This window comes from Sturnus vulgaris, chromosome 9, assembly GCF_052056855.1.
Source record: "Sturnus vulgaris isolate bStuVul1 chromosome 9, bStuVul1.hap1, whole genome shotgun sequence".
Taxonomy (NCBI): Eukaryota; Metazoa; Chordata; class Aves; order Passeriformes; family Sturnidae; genus Sturnus; species Sturnus vulgaris.
The window spans coordinates 29,881,601-29,898,111 of NC_142251.1; the positions used below are offsets into that span (position 1 = coordinate 29,881,601).

General features: G+C 43.1%; 1 protein-coding gene across 1 annotated transcript in view; it reads left to right on the forward strand.

The window, feature by feature from the left end:
• The first annotated feature begins 3,035 nt into the window (after positions 1–3,035).
• Positions 3,036–16,511, forward strand: part of ABL2 (ABL proto-oncogene 2, non-receptor tyrosine kinase) — a 44,888-nt gene continuing 31,412 nt past the window's right edge. Inside the window, exon 1 of the mRNA XM_014874745.2 lies at positions 3,036–3,213. Coding sequence (XP_014730231.1) covers positions 3,036–3,213 — 178 coding nt within the window. The remainder of the gene's footprint in view (positions 3,214–16,511) is intronic.

Here is a 16,511-nt window from a genome sequence, read left to right on the forward strand (position 1 = left end):
ACAGGGACTAGAAGAGCTGTCACCAACCAGGGCATCCCTTGTTTTTATGATATAAAGATGATGTTGGTGAGGGGACCAAGTAGGGCACAGTCTGAGGGTCTGGCTTGTTTAGAACACATCAAGCAATGGCTGGGGCTCTGGGTTTGCTTTTTTAACAGGGTACAGCATGATCCTTAGAAACTATTCTACAACAGCAAAAACCCCATGCTGCTGTCCTCTACTTGCAACAGGCCTTCTTAGAAAGGCCCTGCCTGACCCCATCCTCAGGAAAGATGGTTTTGTGTGTCAGACAAGTTTCCTGCAGTTGGACATTAATGTAACCTGCAGTGAGCTGTTCTATGTGCAGAAGGTGCTGGGAGAGAAAATGGGAGATTTCATGAGATCTGAGGAATAAGAACAGTGTTTAAATCCAACTCTCCTTCGTGCACTTGCATATAACAGTCTCTTGATACTTGTATCTTCCTTTAAAATACTAATAACCTTCCTCTGGATAGGTCTTCATGATCAGCAAGTAAAAAGCATTAGGAAAGAAAAACAGTATTTCTGTTGATTTTTAAAGAGTGACTCTATGCTACGTGGCAACTGCAAATGGCACGAGGGAGTTCTGTGTTTGTTGTCTCTACAGTCTCCAGAGAACGTATATTTTGTTTACAAGGCAAACCATTTATAAATGCCAAATCCTGCAAATTCTAGCTGGAACGAGACCAGGAAATAGCTTCACTGCAAAGTTTAACATGGGCTGGTTCTGCCTGAGACTGTCCATCCTGCAGGAACACCCTCTGCTCATATCCACATAACCATGACCGTACAAGGTCCTGGACTTGGCACCATGTACCCCATGCTGCACCCTGGATGTTCCCAGCACTATTTTAAGAACTGTTTTGTTGTGTGTTATTGGCAAGTCTGTTTGTAATTCCTGATCTCCCAAATGTTATTAGTCCATTAATTTAGTGAGCATTTCTGGCTCCACGTGCTCCTCATTCCCATTCACTCCATCCAGCCTGTGTCAGAGTACACATCAGTCCAGTGGGATGAGCCACCCCTATTTTAGGCAGAATTATTATTGCAGCAGGGCCCAGTTTGAGTACATGCACCAGTATGGACAGCACCTTGTCACCCTGGGAAGGTAGAACATGAGCTTAGAATTCCAGTCACTGAAAGCTGGCTTTCACAAAGCCCTGAGAGGAATGTCTCCTCATCTTCCCACCATAGGACAGTGACACAGAGGTTGGAAGCTGGTTGGCTCTGAGTGTTACCAAGCCAATTTGTCAGTGCCACATCAGTTCTCAGTGGTAAAGGCATCTGAGGGGAATGGCACTGTGGCTCATCCAGGATGAAGCAACAGTACCAAGACATTGCTGAAATAGTTGCTAGCATGGAGAGATAAATACTTCCAACTACCCAAGTCCTCTAAACTGTGACAAGCACCATTATCTTTTGGGATGAAACTTCCTGCCTTCTGCTTTGAATTGGAGCGCCGTATATGCTAATATTACAGAGGGTGAAAGAAGTTGGTTTACTAATTAGTTACAGAATTGAGTGTATGTTCAACCACCCCACAACAAGATGCTGCTGCCAACCACTCCTGGTGTTATTCACACAGCAATGCTTTCTTCCTCCTCCATGCCCTTGGCCACGACAACAGATCCTGGCTGGAGTCCAAGGAATCAACCCGGAGCCTGGTAACCCACAGAGATCACAGAATCAATTAGGTGGGAAAAGACCCCTGAGATCCTCAATTTCAACCTATGACCTGACACCACCATGTCAACCAGTGAGCGGTGAGTGCCACATTCCAGTCTTTCCATAAACGCTTCCAGACACTGACTCCACCTCCCCGGGCAGTCCGTTCCGATGTCTAATTATCCTTTCTGTGAAGAAATTCGTCCTAATGTCCAGCCTGGACATCCATCCTAATGACCTTTCCCTGGCACAGCTTTAAGCCTGTGTATTCTTGCCCTGACCCTGGTTGCTGGGGAGAAGAGGCCGACCCTCACCTGGCTACAACTTCCTTGTGCACAGCTTAGGACAAGCCCACTGCTGCTCCCTTCTGCAGCTGGGCACGTGGCCCTGGCTTTACCCTCATGCCTGCTCAGGTTTGCAGGCAAACCAGCCCCGCTGTAGCCTACAGGGAATGTTGCTTGGGCTGGGGCAGCATGGCCACAGCCATGGCTTGACAGAGTTCAAGAAGTATTTGGATGACAGTCTCAGGCATACAGTGGGGTTCTTGGGGCTGTCCTGTGCAGGGCTGAGAGATGGACTTGATGGGTGCCTTCCAACTCAGGAGATTCTGTGATTCTTCTGGGCTGCCGCTCATGGCCAAGATGGGAGACCTCTCCTGGGGTGTGATCTGGTGAGTCACCCGGGTGGGTTCTTGCTCCTCAGCCCCTGTTCATGTGCATTCTCTCATGTGCCCGTCCCCACTGATGTACCTGCCTATGGCATTGCCAAGAGGATGGTGCCAGACTTTTCAGTGGTGCCCAGAGACAGGAGAAGGACCAATGGCCATAACCTAAAGCACAAGAAATTCCACCTCAGCATGAGTAAGAACTCCCTTACGTTGAGGGTGGCAGGGCACTGGAACAGGCTACTCAGGGAGGGCGCGGAGTCTCCCTCTCTGGAGAAATTCAAAACCCGCCTGGACGCGTTCCTGTCACCTGCTCCAGGTGACCCTGCCTTGGGCCTGGGTGATCCACAGAGGTCCCTTCCAACCCAAACAATCCTGGGATTCTGCGTGCCGCGGCGGGGCGGTCTGGCCCGGGGGGGCGGCCGCCCTCCCTTCCTCCCTCGATCCCAGCTTCCCTTCCTCCCTCCCTCCCTCGCTCCCTCCCCTCCCTGGGCGGACCGGAGGCGGCTGCGGGAGCCGCTCCGTCCCCGCTCTGCCGGCGCTCTGTGGTTTAAGATGGCGGCGGGGGCTGCGGGGGCGAGCCCGTGAGCCCCAGCCCGGAGCTCCGCGGGAGCCGCCGGGACCGGCCGCGGGAAGTCCGGGACGCGCCTGCCGGGCCGGGAGCGGCGGGATGTGAGCGCGGCCCGCCATGGGGCAGCAGGTGGGCCGCGTCGGGGAGCCGGGCGCGGGGCTCCAGCACCAGCCGCCGCAGCAGCAGCAGCAGCCGCGGGGACTGCGGGGGAGCAGCGCGGCCAGGCCGGCGGGCCGCCGGCGGGAGGCGGCCGGGCGCTCCGCAGAGGGAGGATTCAACGTCTTCACCCAGCACGGTGAGCAGCCGGGGCGAGGGGGAAAGGGGCGCGATCGGCCTTCCTCCCCTCCCTCTTTTGTTGTGGTGGGTTTACTGGGGGAGGGGAGAGGCAGGCGGGGGGAGCGGGGCCGCCACGTCCCGGGGGATGCTCGCCCCGGCCGCCACGTCCCGGGGGATGCTCGCCTTCGGTGGAGCTTTCCCCCCCCCGCACCCGCTGGAGTTGGGGATCGCGACTGCCCGCCAGCCGCAGCGGGAGCGAGGTGGCACCGCTAGGGATCGGGACTTGCGGGGTTCGGTCGCTGTCACCGCGGCGATTCTGAGCTCTGGTTTCCTTTACAAAGGTAAAGGTAACATGTGCCTTATCCGATTTTTTGCCGAGACGTTTGTGACTTGCCGTTGTAGATCTGTGAGACTGTATAGCTCCTGATAGAGAGAACAATTTCGTTTTGACTGGAGTATTATAGGTGCCATCTGATTCTCGGTTGAAGTTTTTGCCTGTCCACTTCTTACTGCTGTAAACTGAGACCGGAAATGTTTCATGTACACGTTTCTGTAACCTCTCTTACAAGGACCCACACAACCTCAAATCTCGCCTAGTAACCATGTTTCTTCTTCTTTTTTTTTTTTTTTTTAATACTTACTTGTGCATTATGTTAAGATGTTGCCAAGTTTTGGAAGGTAAGGTCAACTGGAACCTGTCTGCTTTGACAAGCATGTTGAGAGTAGATGTGCGGATGCATCTCAAATCCTAAAGACCTGAATCAGCTCTGAAGAGCTTGCCTGGCTTGACTTTAAGTGGAGAGAGAGTTGTCAGTGTTTATAAAGCAGGGCTGCTTCTGACAATATACATTTTCTTTTGCTCAATAGAATGAGCTCAGGCAAAAAGATTAAGGAGCATGCAGCCAGCAGTCTGAAAGTAAATATCTTCTGTGACTGCTGACATGTAAGTATCTATCAAAGCGAGAGCACACCACTAAATCTGGTTCTTAAAAATCTCAGTCTTATCATAGCTTTTGAGTTCAGGGAGCAGTATCAACTTTGAAAACAAAACACAACATGCTTGCTGAGTGCCTGACCCACAGTTAAACTAAGAGTTGTTATTTTATTGCAACTTCACATTTTACTCTTTGTATTTTTGTACTTTAAAAGGCACTTTGTCAAAAAGCCTATGATTCCTGTCACAGACAGCACACTCGCAGTATTAAGGACATCTCAGAAGTTATGGACATAACCCACTTCTTTCAGTGGGGTGTGTCTAAGTCTAGTAGCAGAGCAAGAATGCTGTAGAGATTGCTGTATACACTCCTGCTAATGTCAAACTGCCTTCTCATGCTTTGGTACCAAGATGACTCCTTGGTTCGTGCTCTTACAAGGCAAGGACAGAAAGGATGTTTGTAGGAAGGGCAGTGCAGCAGTGGGGATGTGTAGTGACTTCCTAATAACACCATTGACATGACTGAAGCACTTTTCATTATTGCTGCATGTTTTCATAGTAATTTATTTCAGCATCCTCAACAAATCCTTCTAGCTCCTCCCCACACCCTACTAAATTTTAAAGGTAGATGGTAGGGAGAATTATTTACATGTAGTGGCAGGGAAATGGGGAGGAAAAGCTTTCTGAAGCATGCATGCACACCACGAAGACAAATAATGTACTCTGCCAGCCCTTCTGCTCTGTCTTCCATAGAATGAGAGACAAGAATGAGTCTGGAAGGCCAATGCACTGAAGAAGACTGTTCAGTGCCACATAAAAAGAACATTGCTCTTTCATAAGAGCAGTGAGAGCATAAGAGCAGTGGTATCTTTCAAAATAATTTCTCTACTATTTATGTTGCTTAGGTTATCTGCTTCAGTGGTAGGGTAATGGATGTAGCTTTACTTAGGGTCTTTACTTAGGATTCTTTCTGTTATTTTCTTCGTAGACTGTAAAGGAAGGTGTGTCTTAAAAACAAGATACAGCTTTTTATTCTGTTACATTATGTAGAAGGGGTGGGACTTTTTGGCAACCCAGGTTTAGAGAGTTACAGAGCAGTCTTCAAACTCCTCTTCCATCTTGGTGAATGCCTCAGCTGTGTTAAACTGTTCCCTGATTCCATTCACTTTTTACTAGAAATGAGTTAACAGGTCAGTATTAATAATCTGTAGCAAATGCTAGTAAAAGTTGGGTAGCTTTTTAAATACTTGTCTTGGGCAAAAACTAAAATGTATGTAGTGTTCCTGAATCTGAAGTTCACTTCCTTTGTCAGAGAAACTGTTTCCTGTGATCCTGACTCTCCTTGTCCAAGGGAATTTTTTACCATCAACTTGTACTCTTATTTTTCATTTAATGACCTTGCTCTCTTGTTTTACTTAGCCAGCAGCAAGCCAGGTTTTCTTTAAGTGAGTCATATGCTTCTGCTTCTGAGATGCTCTGGTTGCTGTTGGTATTACTTGATCCAGATTCCTCTTTTCTAGTAGTTTCTTTCTGAACTTGACTTTCCATCCTGGTTCTGGGACATGTATTCACAGTGTATGAAAAGTGATGGCAAAAGCACAGGATTGTGGGTTAGCACCCTTGGACCAGTGGCTAAACCAGCCAGTCACAGGATGGGGCTGGATTGTCTCCCTTCCTTGAGGCAGTCATGGATGTGAAGAAGACAACCTGTTTATAAATGCCTGCCTCATGTTGGCAGCTTTTCTACCACATTGTGCCAGCAGCAAACCTTGCTGAGTACTCCTGCCAAGGTTCATTTTGATGGGTTGCTTCTTCTGGATTATGAAAAGTGAATAAACAATGTTTTCAGCCTTAGACCCATTTTGCTACAGGATTTTGAAGAGCAGTTTGAGTCAAATCGATGAAATGTAAAACCCTCTTCACTAAGCTACTGGAAATCTGAGACAAACATTTTCACCCAGCTAACTTGAACCATAGATGTCCTTGAAAATCAAGAGATTGAGTAGAGCCAGTTTGTCCCATGATTATTTGCTGGGTTACAGTTTGTGTAGCCGAAGCTCTACAGGGGAGGCACTACAGGCACTACCTACTTCAGGATGTACTTTTGGAACAAACAAAGAACTTGAAGAGGTTATCTGTTTATGGAAACAGCAAGGGGATCTGTATTGTGGCACCTCACTATTCCATCATGAGAGCAGATACCTAGACTGCTGGGACTTTCAGCTCACTGTGGTTTTGAGTTCTGTGTGTGACATTGAGCAGAAAAGTCCTAAGCCAGCTGACACACTCGTGTGATTCCATTAGTTCTGGAGCGGAGTTCTCCAGGATGCAAGAAGATAATAATGGAAGTCGCATTCCTGGCATGTTGGCAGTGACTTGTAAAAGCAGCCTATGGATCATAAACGTGTTGGTTGCTGTTAGTGTAGTAGAAAGGACAAGTGTAAACACAAGGATTGTTCAAACACTGGCGTTCCCATGTGTGCTCCATCGGAATTCACGAGTACCACAGGGACAACAACTCGGGAGGGAGGAGCTGCAGTGAACAGTAGTTAAAATGAAATTGTTACAGATCAGTGCAAGCCAGAAAAGACAAGAATGGTGCCACTACAGGATGAGCTTTCCCTTCCAGGGGAGGAACAGGGGTGAGAGGAGGGAAATGGGTTATCTCCTTATCCTTTCAGAAATTTGTTTGAGGAAAGGGGCACAAGCAACAGCAAGCAACAACTTCCAAGCTGCAGGACTCTGCTTGGCTCCTCATGTGACCTTTGAACAGTGACACTCAATTTTCTTTCAGAAGAGCCCTGATAACAGCCTACCAAGTACCACGATACTCTTTGGAATGGTGTTAGCATGCTTTTCATCTCCAAAAAGACTTGCTGAGTGTTGTAGAGCACATACTGCAGGAAAATCAGATTATTTAAATCCTGACTGGAAGCCTTTGGAATACCTGCTTGCAATACTGCTGCAGTTGCCTTGGTGATATATTTTGGGGTAGTGGAAGGCTCTGCCACACTTGAGGTTTTGATCCAGCAGGCACAGGACATTTGTTCCCTGTTTTGTTTTCTAGAGGAGGAGTTTAGCAACCTTTTACTATGTGCATCAAGGTCAGGCTAGATAAGCCTATACTTTTAAAAATAAAATTATCATTAAAGTTCCCCTAAGGCAGTCAGAGTGCTATGACACATGATAAAAACATTCTAAAATAGGAAGAAGCATAAATAACACTGTCCCTTTGAAATTCAGTGAAACTGAAGGGCTGGATGCAGGAAAATGGAAAGAAGGAGAGAAAATAGGGTCAGTTTAACAACTGCACTTTGTGGGCTGCCTAAAATGTTCTTTATTTTTCATCCCAGTGAAATGCAGCAAACTCGGGCCAGAGCTACTTGCCCACAGACTTTCCTGTCAGTAAATGCCCCGTGCAGATGGAATATAATCACTGTATTCAGTGCCTGGCTTTTTGTACTGTAAATCAGAAATCTTGTGGGACCACAATGTATAAATAACTCTTAACTAATTATTTGGGGAATAAAGGATAGTTCAGCTGAGTGTCTAGAGGCACATCTCTTGAGTAGAACATGAATTTATAGGCGTGTTCTCTATTGCATCCTTCTCCATGATATCTAAATTATTCCTACAGATCCATTGCATTAAATATTGATTTTTATACCTGGTGTTAAGGTGGGATTTTTGCATAATGAATTTTGCAAATGAGAGGAGACTACCAACTCAATGGAAGGGACGATATAATACGGACTGCTGATCTAATTCCTTTCACATAGGCAGGGAGCACAGTCTGAAGAAGGTAAGATTGAAATGAAGTTACTTCAAAAGATTTTACCCAGAACCAACTTAAAAATCAAATTTCAAAGCCCAGACATATCTCCAACTTCTCAGTTCTCCCCATGTAGCAGATGGTGTGGTACAAGTTGTTCTAGCAATATTTCACAAACTTGCTATTGATTGCAAGCACAGTATTTTGCAAAAAAAAAATTGTGGGATTTTTTTGAATTAAGGGCATGGCCAAGTGAACAAATCGGTGGGAAATGAGCATGGACAGACAAGCAAATTGTTACAAGTGGCTTAAACCATCCTTTTTTTAATCTAGAGCCATCGCCAGCTCACATAATAAGAGTGGGGAGAGTTGGACTATCTCCTGGAGATGCTCTAGCAGGGTTGGCTTCAGGAACATTCTATGGCTGGTACTGATTACAGATTCTGGGACAGTAAGCCTGAAATCATGTTTTCTCTGGTGTTCAGGAGGAGTGACCTGCTCTGTGACCCACTTCAACATATATCATGTTTGTTTGTTCCTAAAGCAGGCCAGTCCTTGCTGAAGTCAAACTGTACTTTGGAGATCTTTGTTTTATAGCTAAAGGCAGATGATCGTTTGCATGATTTATTCTAGCTCATTTCTTTTAGTTGTCACAACTTAATGTTTCCAGGATACTTACTATCCATAAACTGCCTTCTAAGTATTGCTGACAGTTGACTAATTTACAGTCATAAGAAACTATCAAAATACAACTAATACAAACCAAGAAACAGCAGTTTCTACTTACTCCAGTCGGGATGCATGCGGGAGTTGTTAAAAGTAATACAGCTGGGTTTTGTGGTGACTTGCAGAGCTCGTTTTCACCTGGTTGCATTTCAGAAAGCCAGGGATGGGTGGATGACCGCTGACCAAAGCCTCACCTGCATCCTGTTTCCAGGCTGATCTCCCAAATCCTCAAACCCGTGTAAGTGCGGTGACACAAGGCTTGCAGTGCAAATGGCCCCAGGACTGGCTCTGCAGGTGAATCTGCAAGTAGAGTTTCCTTCTTAACAGCCTTCAGAACAGTATTTACAGGCAAAGAAATACTTCCTGTAGTTGTTTGGGCCACTAGCACCCTCTTCCCCTCCACACAGTAGGAAAGAAAAGCTTGTGCTGAGGGCTAACAGCATTGACTTGCTGGCTCTGAGGTCATGGTTTGCTCACCGTTACTGCATCATCCTTCACATTTCTCTGGCTTTGTGGTTATGAAATACTTTATTTTAAAGGCTGATCTTGTAATACCCATAGAGATTATACTCTCTGGAATAAGTGACACTTACAAAACCATTGAGGCTTCCTGTTGGTAACACTGTAAACCACAATAACAAAGCTTAGTTATATTACCCATATCTGCTTAGGAAGTTGCCTGTGCTTTGTGGGCTCTCTATAGAACCATGCATCTCCCAGTACAATTGCCTGTCTGAAGCTGGGTGTAAATTAACTTTTTAATAGGTGGCTTTCAGTACCAGCTAATTCAGCAGAGGAATTAAAATAAACCCCTAAAATAACTTTGCCTTTTTTAAGGGGGAGACAAAGATGTACAGCAATACTTCACTAAAAATTAAATTAATTTTATTTCAATCTTCTGGTGCTCTTTAATGGTCAGTTACACATACTTCTTTATTTCTTTTCCAAGAAATTCCCCTCCTCTTCTCTATATTTCCTAGCCAAACATTGTCCTTAGAATCTTAGTATTGCTAAGATACTTCAGTTAAAAATCTACATGTATTAATAAGCCTGGAGCTTTTCTTACATTAATTTCAAAGTTTTCTGTGACAATAGTGATGCAAGAATTGGGACTACAATTATGTAAGAAAAGTTGCTCTTAAATGAAGGAACACTCATTTTCCTATAGGACAGCATGCCTCATCTTTTAATTTATAATGCTCCTGGGTTGGATTTTGGTCTCTTTCCTGGTTTGGTCAGTGTTTTCTTGGTTTTATTATTTACTCTTGAAGTGAAATGGAAGTAGCTTCTTCTTGTTATAAGCTATATATGGCAAAGGCATAGGAACCATCTCCTGCTGCTTTTAAATCAAATTAGCAATTGAATTATAGGATAAGAGGATGAGAACATTCTGGATTTTCGACCCTGTGCACTTCCATGTCCATTTCTCCTTGCTTATCTAATGATAATTCCAACAACAAAGCTTCAAGTATGTCTTGGATATTCCTATTTGTTGTCATCTCAGCTAAGATCAGCACTGTGGCTGATTTTGAAACAGGTTTCAGGCTTGCTTCTAGTTGAAAGAAGTTGTGTGAATATTGGTAAAATTGGTTAAATTTATGAATATTATACATTTTGGACCATGTTGATCACGAAGTGTTGCTGTTTTTCAGATTATGTTTTCAGTTAGACTAATACTAACTACTCTCTGCTGAGAGTAGTGTGCCTCAGTAAACACACCAAAACCTACAGGAATTGCAAAGTGAAGAGACATTTCCCCATCACAAATCTGTGTACACTCCAACATGGCCCAGGGTAGGAACTTGTTTAAATGTTGTCATATCCAAGTAGATTGGTATTATCTCCTACATTAACTCTAAATATCAGAGATCTAAAAGGTGTTTACAGAGCACAGATCTGTTTCCTAGACAAAACCCCAAAATATTTGTACAGTCTAATTTCATCCCCCCTGGATTGTGAAGATAACCCTTCAAACCCAAGCTGGAGTGTAAATTAATATAATGAGGCCTTCCTTAGCTTGCAAGGTCAGCTCAGTTTCTCAAGATTATTTCCAAGCCTTTTCTGCTCAGGATTGGTTTTGCTAACCAGCAGTGTCACAGAGTTAACAAGACTGTTCAGTTTTACTGCTGCTATTCAAAAACCCGTGGGAGGCTGCACAACTGATGAGAATATCAATTTTGTGTTGCTGCTTAGGAAAGCCAAGAGCAGAAGTAGAGGGAAGGTACAGCTATAATGGTATTTAGGAAAATTGCTTAATAATAGAAGGAAACTGGAAAGATTATTTAGATTAGCTTTGAAAGCGTTTTTTAAAAAATAGATTTTAAAGTGTTATTTCCCACCCAGCAATCTGTCAAAACTGGCCAATTAATGAAAGTGTAGTAACTGTTTAGCAGTGAAAAAGCCCGTTTATGCAAATATTTTTAAAATTGATACAAATTGGATCATCTAGGAAGAAGGAAATGCACTCTAAGAAATCTGAAAAATCTTGAAGATGTTTTGAATAGTGACATAACTTCCTTCCTCCATTAGGTCACTGGGTGCAGCAGAACTCAAGGTTATACAGGCCTGAGCTGGTTTGCATAAAAATGGACTTAATACTTGTGTTTAATGCAGTTTTTTCTTAAAAGACAAGCTTGAATTTATAAGGCTTTTTCTATGTTCACCATTCCCTTCAATACAAGTGAAAAAGAAACATCCATTGTCTGAGAGCTGATTTGTGGTTCATTTTCTCTTGTAAATTAAGTTTTTTCCTGTATAAACTGACAAAAAATTTCAGTCTAATAGGTGGCAGGTCTCAGGCTCAGTTCCTAGATACTAAAGTTAAAATAGCAAGTTTTTAAAACTTGAACTGTAAATTGCTGAGTGTCCTTTGTGTGCTCTTTGGAATTATTGTTGATTTTAATAAGTGGAGTCTTGGTAAAGTTGCTCTCACAGTGGCAGCTTGATCACTGACTTGAATGGGCACCGAGTAAGCCTGATGAGTTTTATCATTTGTGGCCGTAAAATATAAATAAAAAATAAAATAGCCAGAGCCACCTCTCTGCAGAGAGAATTGCTGTGCTCTCCTCTCTTGCCTCAGAAGATGAGTAGGATTTGGGGAGGTTTTGGCATCTTTCTGAGGCAGGGAGATATCTAAGCTTGGGGGTGGATGAACAAAGCTTGTGTGATCAATAGCACTGTGAAACCTGTGCTCTGGCCTAATTACTCAGTGAAGCACAGTAAAATACTTTTCACTGGTCATCAATTGTATGCTCGTTGTTTGGGGTTGTGTTTGGTAGGTTTACATAATTTTGATTTATATTGGAATAAACAGAGACAGCAAAGGTACTTTATGAGATTAAAAAGGCTTTTATCTACAGAAGATCCTTAGAGTAAATAGCAAAATGGTAGTGTTTTGTAGTGCTAGTGTTTCGAGTTATATTTAGTCTGTTTTTTAAATTCAGGATCTTAACCCTGTGGATATAAGGTTTGCAACATAGATGTGAGGAAGGAACTGATTTTTCATGTTAGAAGAAACTAGAATTTTTTTTTTTACTAACCTAACAAATTTGAGTCTGAGATGAACTGCAGAAGGACAAGCAGCCCATTTTTCTTTTTTTTTTCTTCCAGAGGTTTATTAGATGCCTTAGGATTGATTTCCAAATGCAGTAGGTGCTCAAATAATGATTGGAGTGGCCTGGCCTGCCATAGCTCCTGTGAGACAGTAGTCCACCCAGTTGAACCCTTGTTACATCCACTTCGTTAGAAAATGTTTTCACTTTCAGGTCATCATAAATAAATATATTTGAGTTCTTTAGGGGTAAAATATACATAAAGAAGGCACTGTCCTCTAAATCAGACTCATTGTGTGGTAATTCTTGCACTTAGAAATCAAGGTGATCTTTCTTGAATAGTTGAAATACACCATAGTGCTTATGTCTGTGAAAGCTCAGGTTGGCTGTAGTCTTCTGCAGAAATTCGAATTCTGATTTTGAATATGCCTGTATAGCTTCCATGTACTTTGTTGTCAAAGGGTTGAGCTAAATTTGAACGAGACACTTGGCACGTGTCTTTCCATCCACACACAAGCTTGCACCGTGACAGCAGAAGCACAGGGACTTTTCTGTGTGCCATGGAAGCATTTCTGCTCAATAAAACACCTTTTTTTCTCCTTTCGTGGTCGGTGGCAAAGCCTGGAACTCCTCCTAGGTGCAGCCTAGCTCTGGAATAATGTTTAGCTGGGCTCCCAGTACCTGCTCTGTCCCAGGCAGGGACTCAGTTTAAACTTTTAAATTTTCAGCAAGTTAAAAGGATCGATCTCAGCTGCTCGTGCCGGGCGCTATTTCCAGCCTGCCACGAGAGGGTGCTCCAATGCCTTCATTTATCCATTGCTGAAAGGTGTTTTCCACTAAGAAAAGTGGGGTGTGTTATTTAACATGACTGTGTTATTACAGTGCAGTGTTTTAAGTAAGCATTGGGTTATGAAAGCAGGCATGATCCACATAGCAAAAGGCAGATATGGCTGTATTAAGATGTAACAATGCATGTTTATTTTGCTTTTGTCATTAAGAGCTGGGCTGCTTCCCTTTTAGTTGTTTTGTTTCTGTTGGGCCTTATCCTAAGTTAACTTCGTCTGGCAACAAGGGAAATTTCTCAACTTGTTTATGTGCAAGTATGCAGACAGCTTTCGTGCATGGAAGGGCATTAAATCTGATACTTTTGCTAGGTAATCTGAGCACTCAAGTTAAGAGTCACTTCTCATTGCTTCTGTGCACTTCTCATCTGTAAAATTGCAGTAACTCTTGCTTGGTTTATGGAGCTGTTTAGACTTAATTTTGGTGTAAACAAACACAGGAAAGCTGTCTGCAGGCTAAATTAAATGTTCAGTCATACACTCTTGTCTCATCCTGTAGGCTTTGGAGAAATGTATTTGTTGTGGCTCTAGCCTGTATTTCAAAACATTTGTGGCGTGGTAATAGGTCCAAGGGAAGAGTAATGTTTGTGTTAATTGTTGGACTTGAAAATGAAGCTCAAAGCACTGCACTTTGCTCAGTGTTATCTCTCGAAAATCCATAGAGACCAAAGCTGCAGTGAATTAACAACAGAGAGAAAACTGTAGAGAAATGTCTTTGGCTGTTTAGCAATAGAGCAGTACAAAGGGAATTGGAGTAAGCATTCATGCACTTGGGCTGGTGGCTGGGAAACAGGATCTCTGCAAAGAGATCCCAAACCTGGTGTTAAGGGCATGTAATTACCAAAAAATAGAATCACCTGACACCACAGTGGTGTTAGCCACTGACTGCTGAGCTGTGGGATAGTTGTTGCACTAAATTGGGATGCATTTGTGTTTTTCTAAGTCACTTATCATTCCCTTTAATACAAGCCAGTGAAAGGCCATGTTGAAAGAAAGACATTAATCAGTCCTAAACCAGACTCCTAGAAAGGAGATCCGAAAACCTGTTTAAAATACAACCAAGGCAGGCTTCCTGTCTTGCCCACTGTCATGCAAAAGCAAATACCTGACTTCTGTTATGCTGTAGATGCCCTTTTATTCTCCTACAAACTCTCCTAACTTTGAGATCTTAGGTGCATTTCAGGCCTTGGCATCTGGTTTGTTACATCCCCCCATCTGTTCTTCCTCGCAGAGAAAAATACTCTTCATCACATGGTTACCCCCTGAGCTGCAGGGAGATGGGCTTGTAATTTTTGAAACTTAATAAAAGCTATTACAAAAACAACATCTCTGTTTGTTAGTGGAGAAGTAGGCTTTAGTACGTAGAATTAACTTTTTTTATACACTGAAGGCTGCAACTCCAAGGATTGCTCTTGTGCTTTTAGAAATTAGATAGTGGCCCTGTGTTGGGAACAAGTGTCATTCCATGGGCAATAATGTGTGAAATGAAGGTGTCTGAGGTTTAAGGGGGAAAGTAGAATTGAATGTTCAGGAATTGATCCTGGTGACTAAGGAGGAAGAGCAATTTCCTCAGAGTGTTTAGCATTCTTCCTCAGCTGGTGTCTTATTTGGAGCCATATCTCTTCTGAAAATGAGACAGGTGATGCACAAGGTCTTTCTCTCTGACTGTGTGCTCCTAGTTTGTTCACAAATTCTTTGCTGACAATGGATGTCAGCTCTAGGACCAGGAATACAGATGTGCAGGAACTGGAGAAAATAGTTTCACCCTGTGAAGGTGCCATCTTTATATATATATATATAGAGAGAGAGAGATACTGGCATGAGTAAAAATCCCTGCAGTTAGGAAAACTGCATTCCATAGTAGTTAGCTATTTAATTTTTTTTCTGCACTGGCAGAGTAGTAAGTTTATAAAAGGAAGATTGTTTTGTCACACAGATAAGGGAGGCATGAGCACACAAGATGGTTTATGCAGCACATCTCTAGCAGGAATATGGATACAACACCCTTCTACAGGCCCATGCTCTTTTTTCCAAGTTTGACTATAGAGACTTTCTATTATGCTTTGCCCCATGACAGGTTTTTTTACCTTTTTCATGCTTGAACTCAAAGCTATTTATTTTAATCCTACTTCATTAGTGTGAGTAAGAGTAGGAGTTTTTGTTTAGACAACATCAGTAGTTGAGACAGTAGTTGTTTTCAGAATCTTTTATGACTTTGATTGAAAATGTTATTTATTAGTTAGATAGTATGAGGATTTTGTAATGAAAGCTCTGAGCTGCACTTTATGAAGGATCACTAATAACACCAGCTTGAGTTCTGCTCTGCCATGGCTTCCAGATATTTAGGAAATGACGTTTACTTTGCTTTAGACCTTCTTCATTGCACAAATTTATCCTACTACTCTGTAGAGCTGTCAAAAGAATAGAATATCAAAACTGCAAGACACTCGATATATCAAGTGCTACAAAAATATCATGTGTAGTATCAAGTCATAATATTAGCATGCACTGACTGAGAATGTTGTGTAGGCTGTGAATTTAATGTGTCTGAGAATAGGCATTTACTGCTGGGTAGAGCATGGCTAGCAGCAGTGAGGGGAGTCACCCACAAAGCAGGTACAACCTCAGCAAAAGTCTGGGATTTAATAAATCCTCTTGCTCTTCTGTCCTTTAATTGCTAATAAAACATTTCAGCAAAAATTGTTGATCTTATTACCTGAGCTGGGGAGATGGTTACCTACCAGAGGGTTTAGAAATAAGTCTTACTAGAATTCATATCCTCAATGGAAAAACATTATTGCCTCTTGTCACAAATCTAGAAAGCAATGGTCCAGATTTAGAAAAACATCACAGTTTGGGCTGAAGCATTCATGCTGCTGTTTCCTGACTGCCTCTTGACTAAAAGATTAGGCACATCAGCAGGTGGCAGGTGAGCCTTCTCAGCTTTGTATGGTAGCCCTAATGCGACTTTAAATCTGAAAAAGAAAGTGCCTGTGCACCTCATTGTGAGGAGGAATGCCTGGTCCTTGGAGCGTGCTTCCAGAGACAGCTGCACAGCTAGCACATGTGTCTGCACAGTGCTCCCCACCCCAAAGCTCCAGACAAAAACAGGAGATGAATCTCAACAGCTGCACAAGGTTCAGTTTATGAATCTTAATTAGCATTAGGAGTTGTTTGAGATGTTTATTTTCATAATTGTCTAGTGATGATTGTAAGGGCTATATATCCCAGTTCAGGTAGTCAGGGTAATGCTAATGTCTTTATAGGGGAGGAGTTCTGGTGATCGGAGCCTGAGTGAGTGCCACATCCCTCTAAAAATAAATAATTCTCATATGGATCATAGTGTTTTTCTGTGCCCTACCAGGGCGCTCTTAGTTCTCCTTCCTCTTTTTCCCTACCCAAGTTACACATGTTTTTGCACAGGCTGATTTCTGCAGTTAAATTTTTGCTTTGAGAGGAGCTCTTACAACATTGGCAAAGCTCCCACTAAAA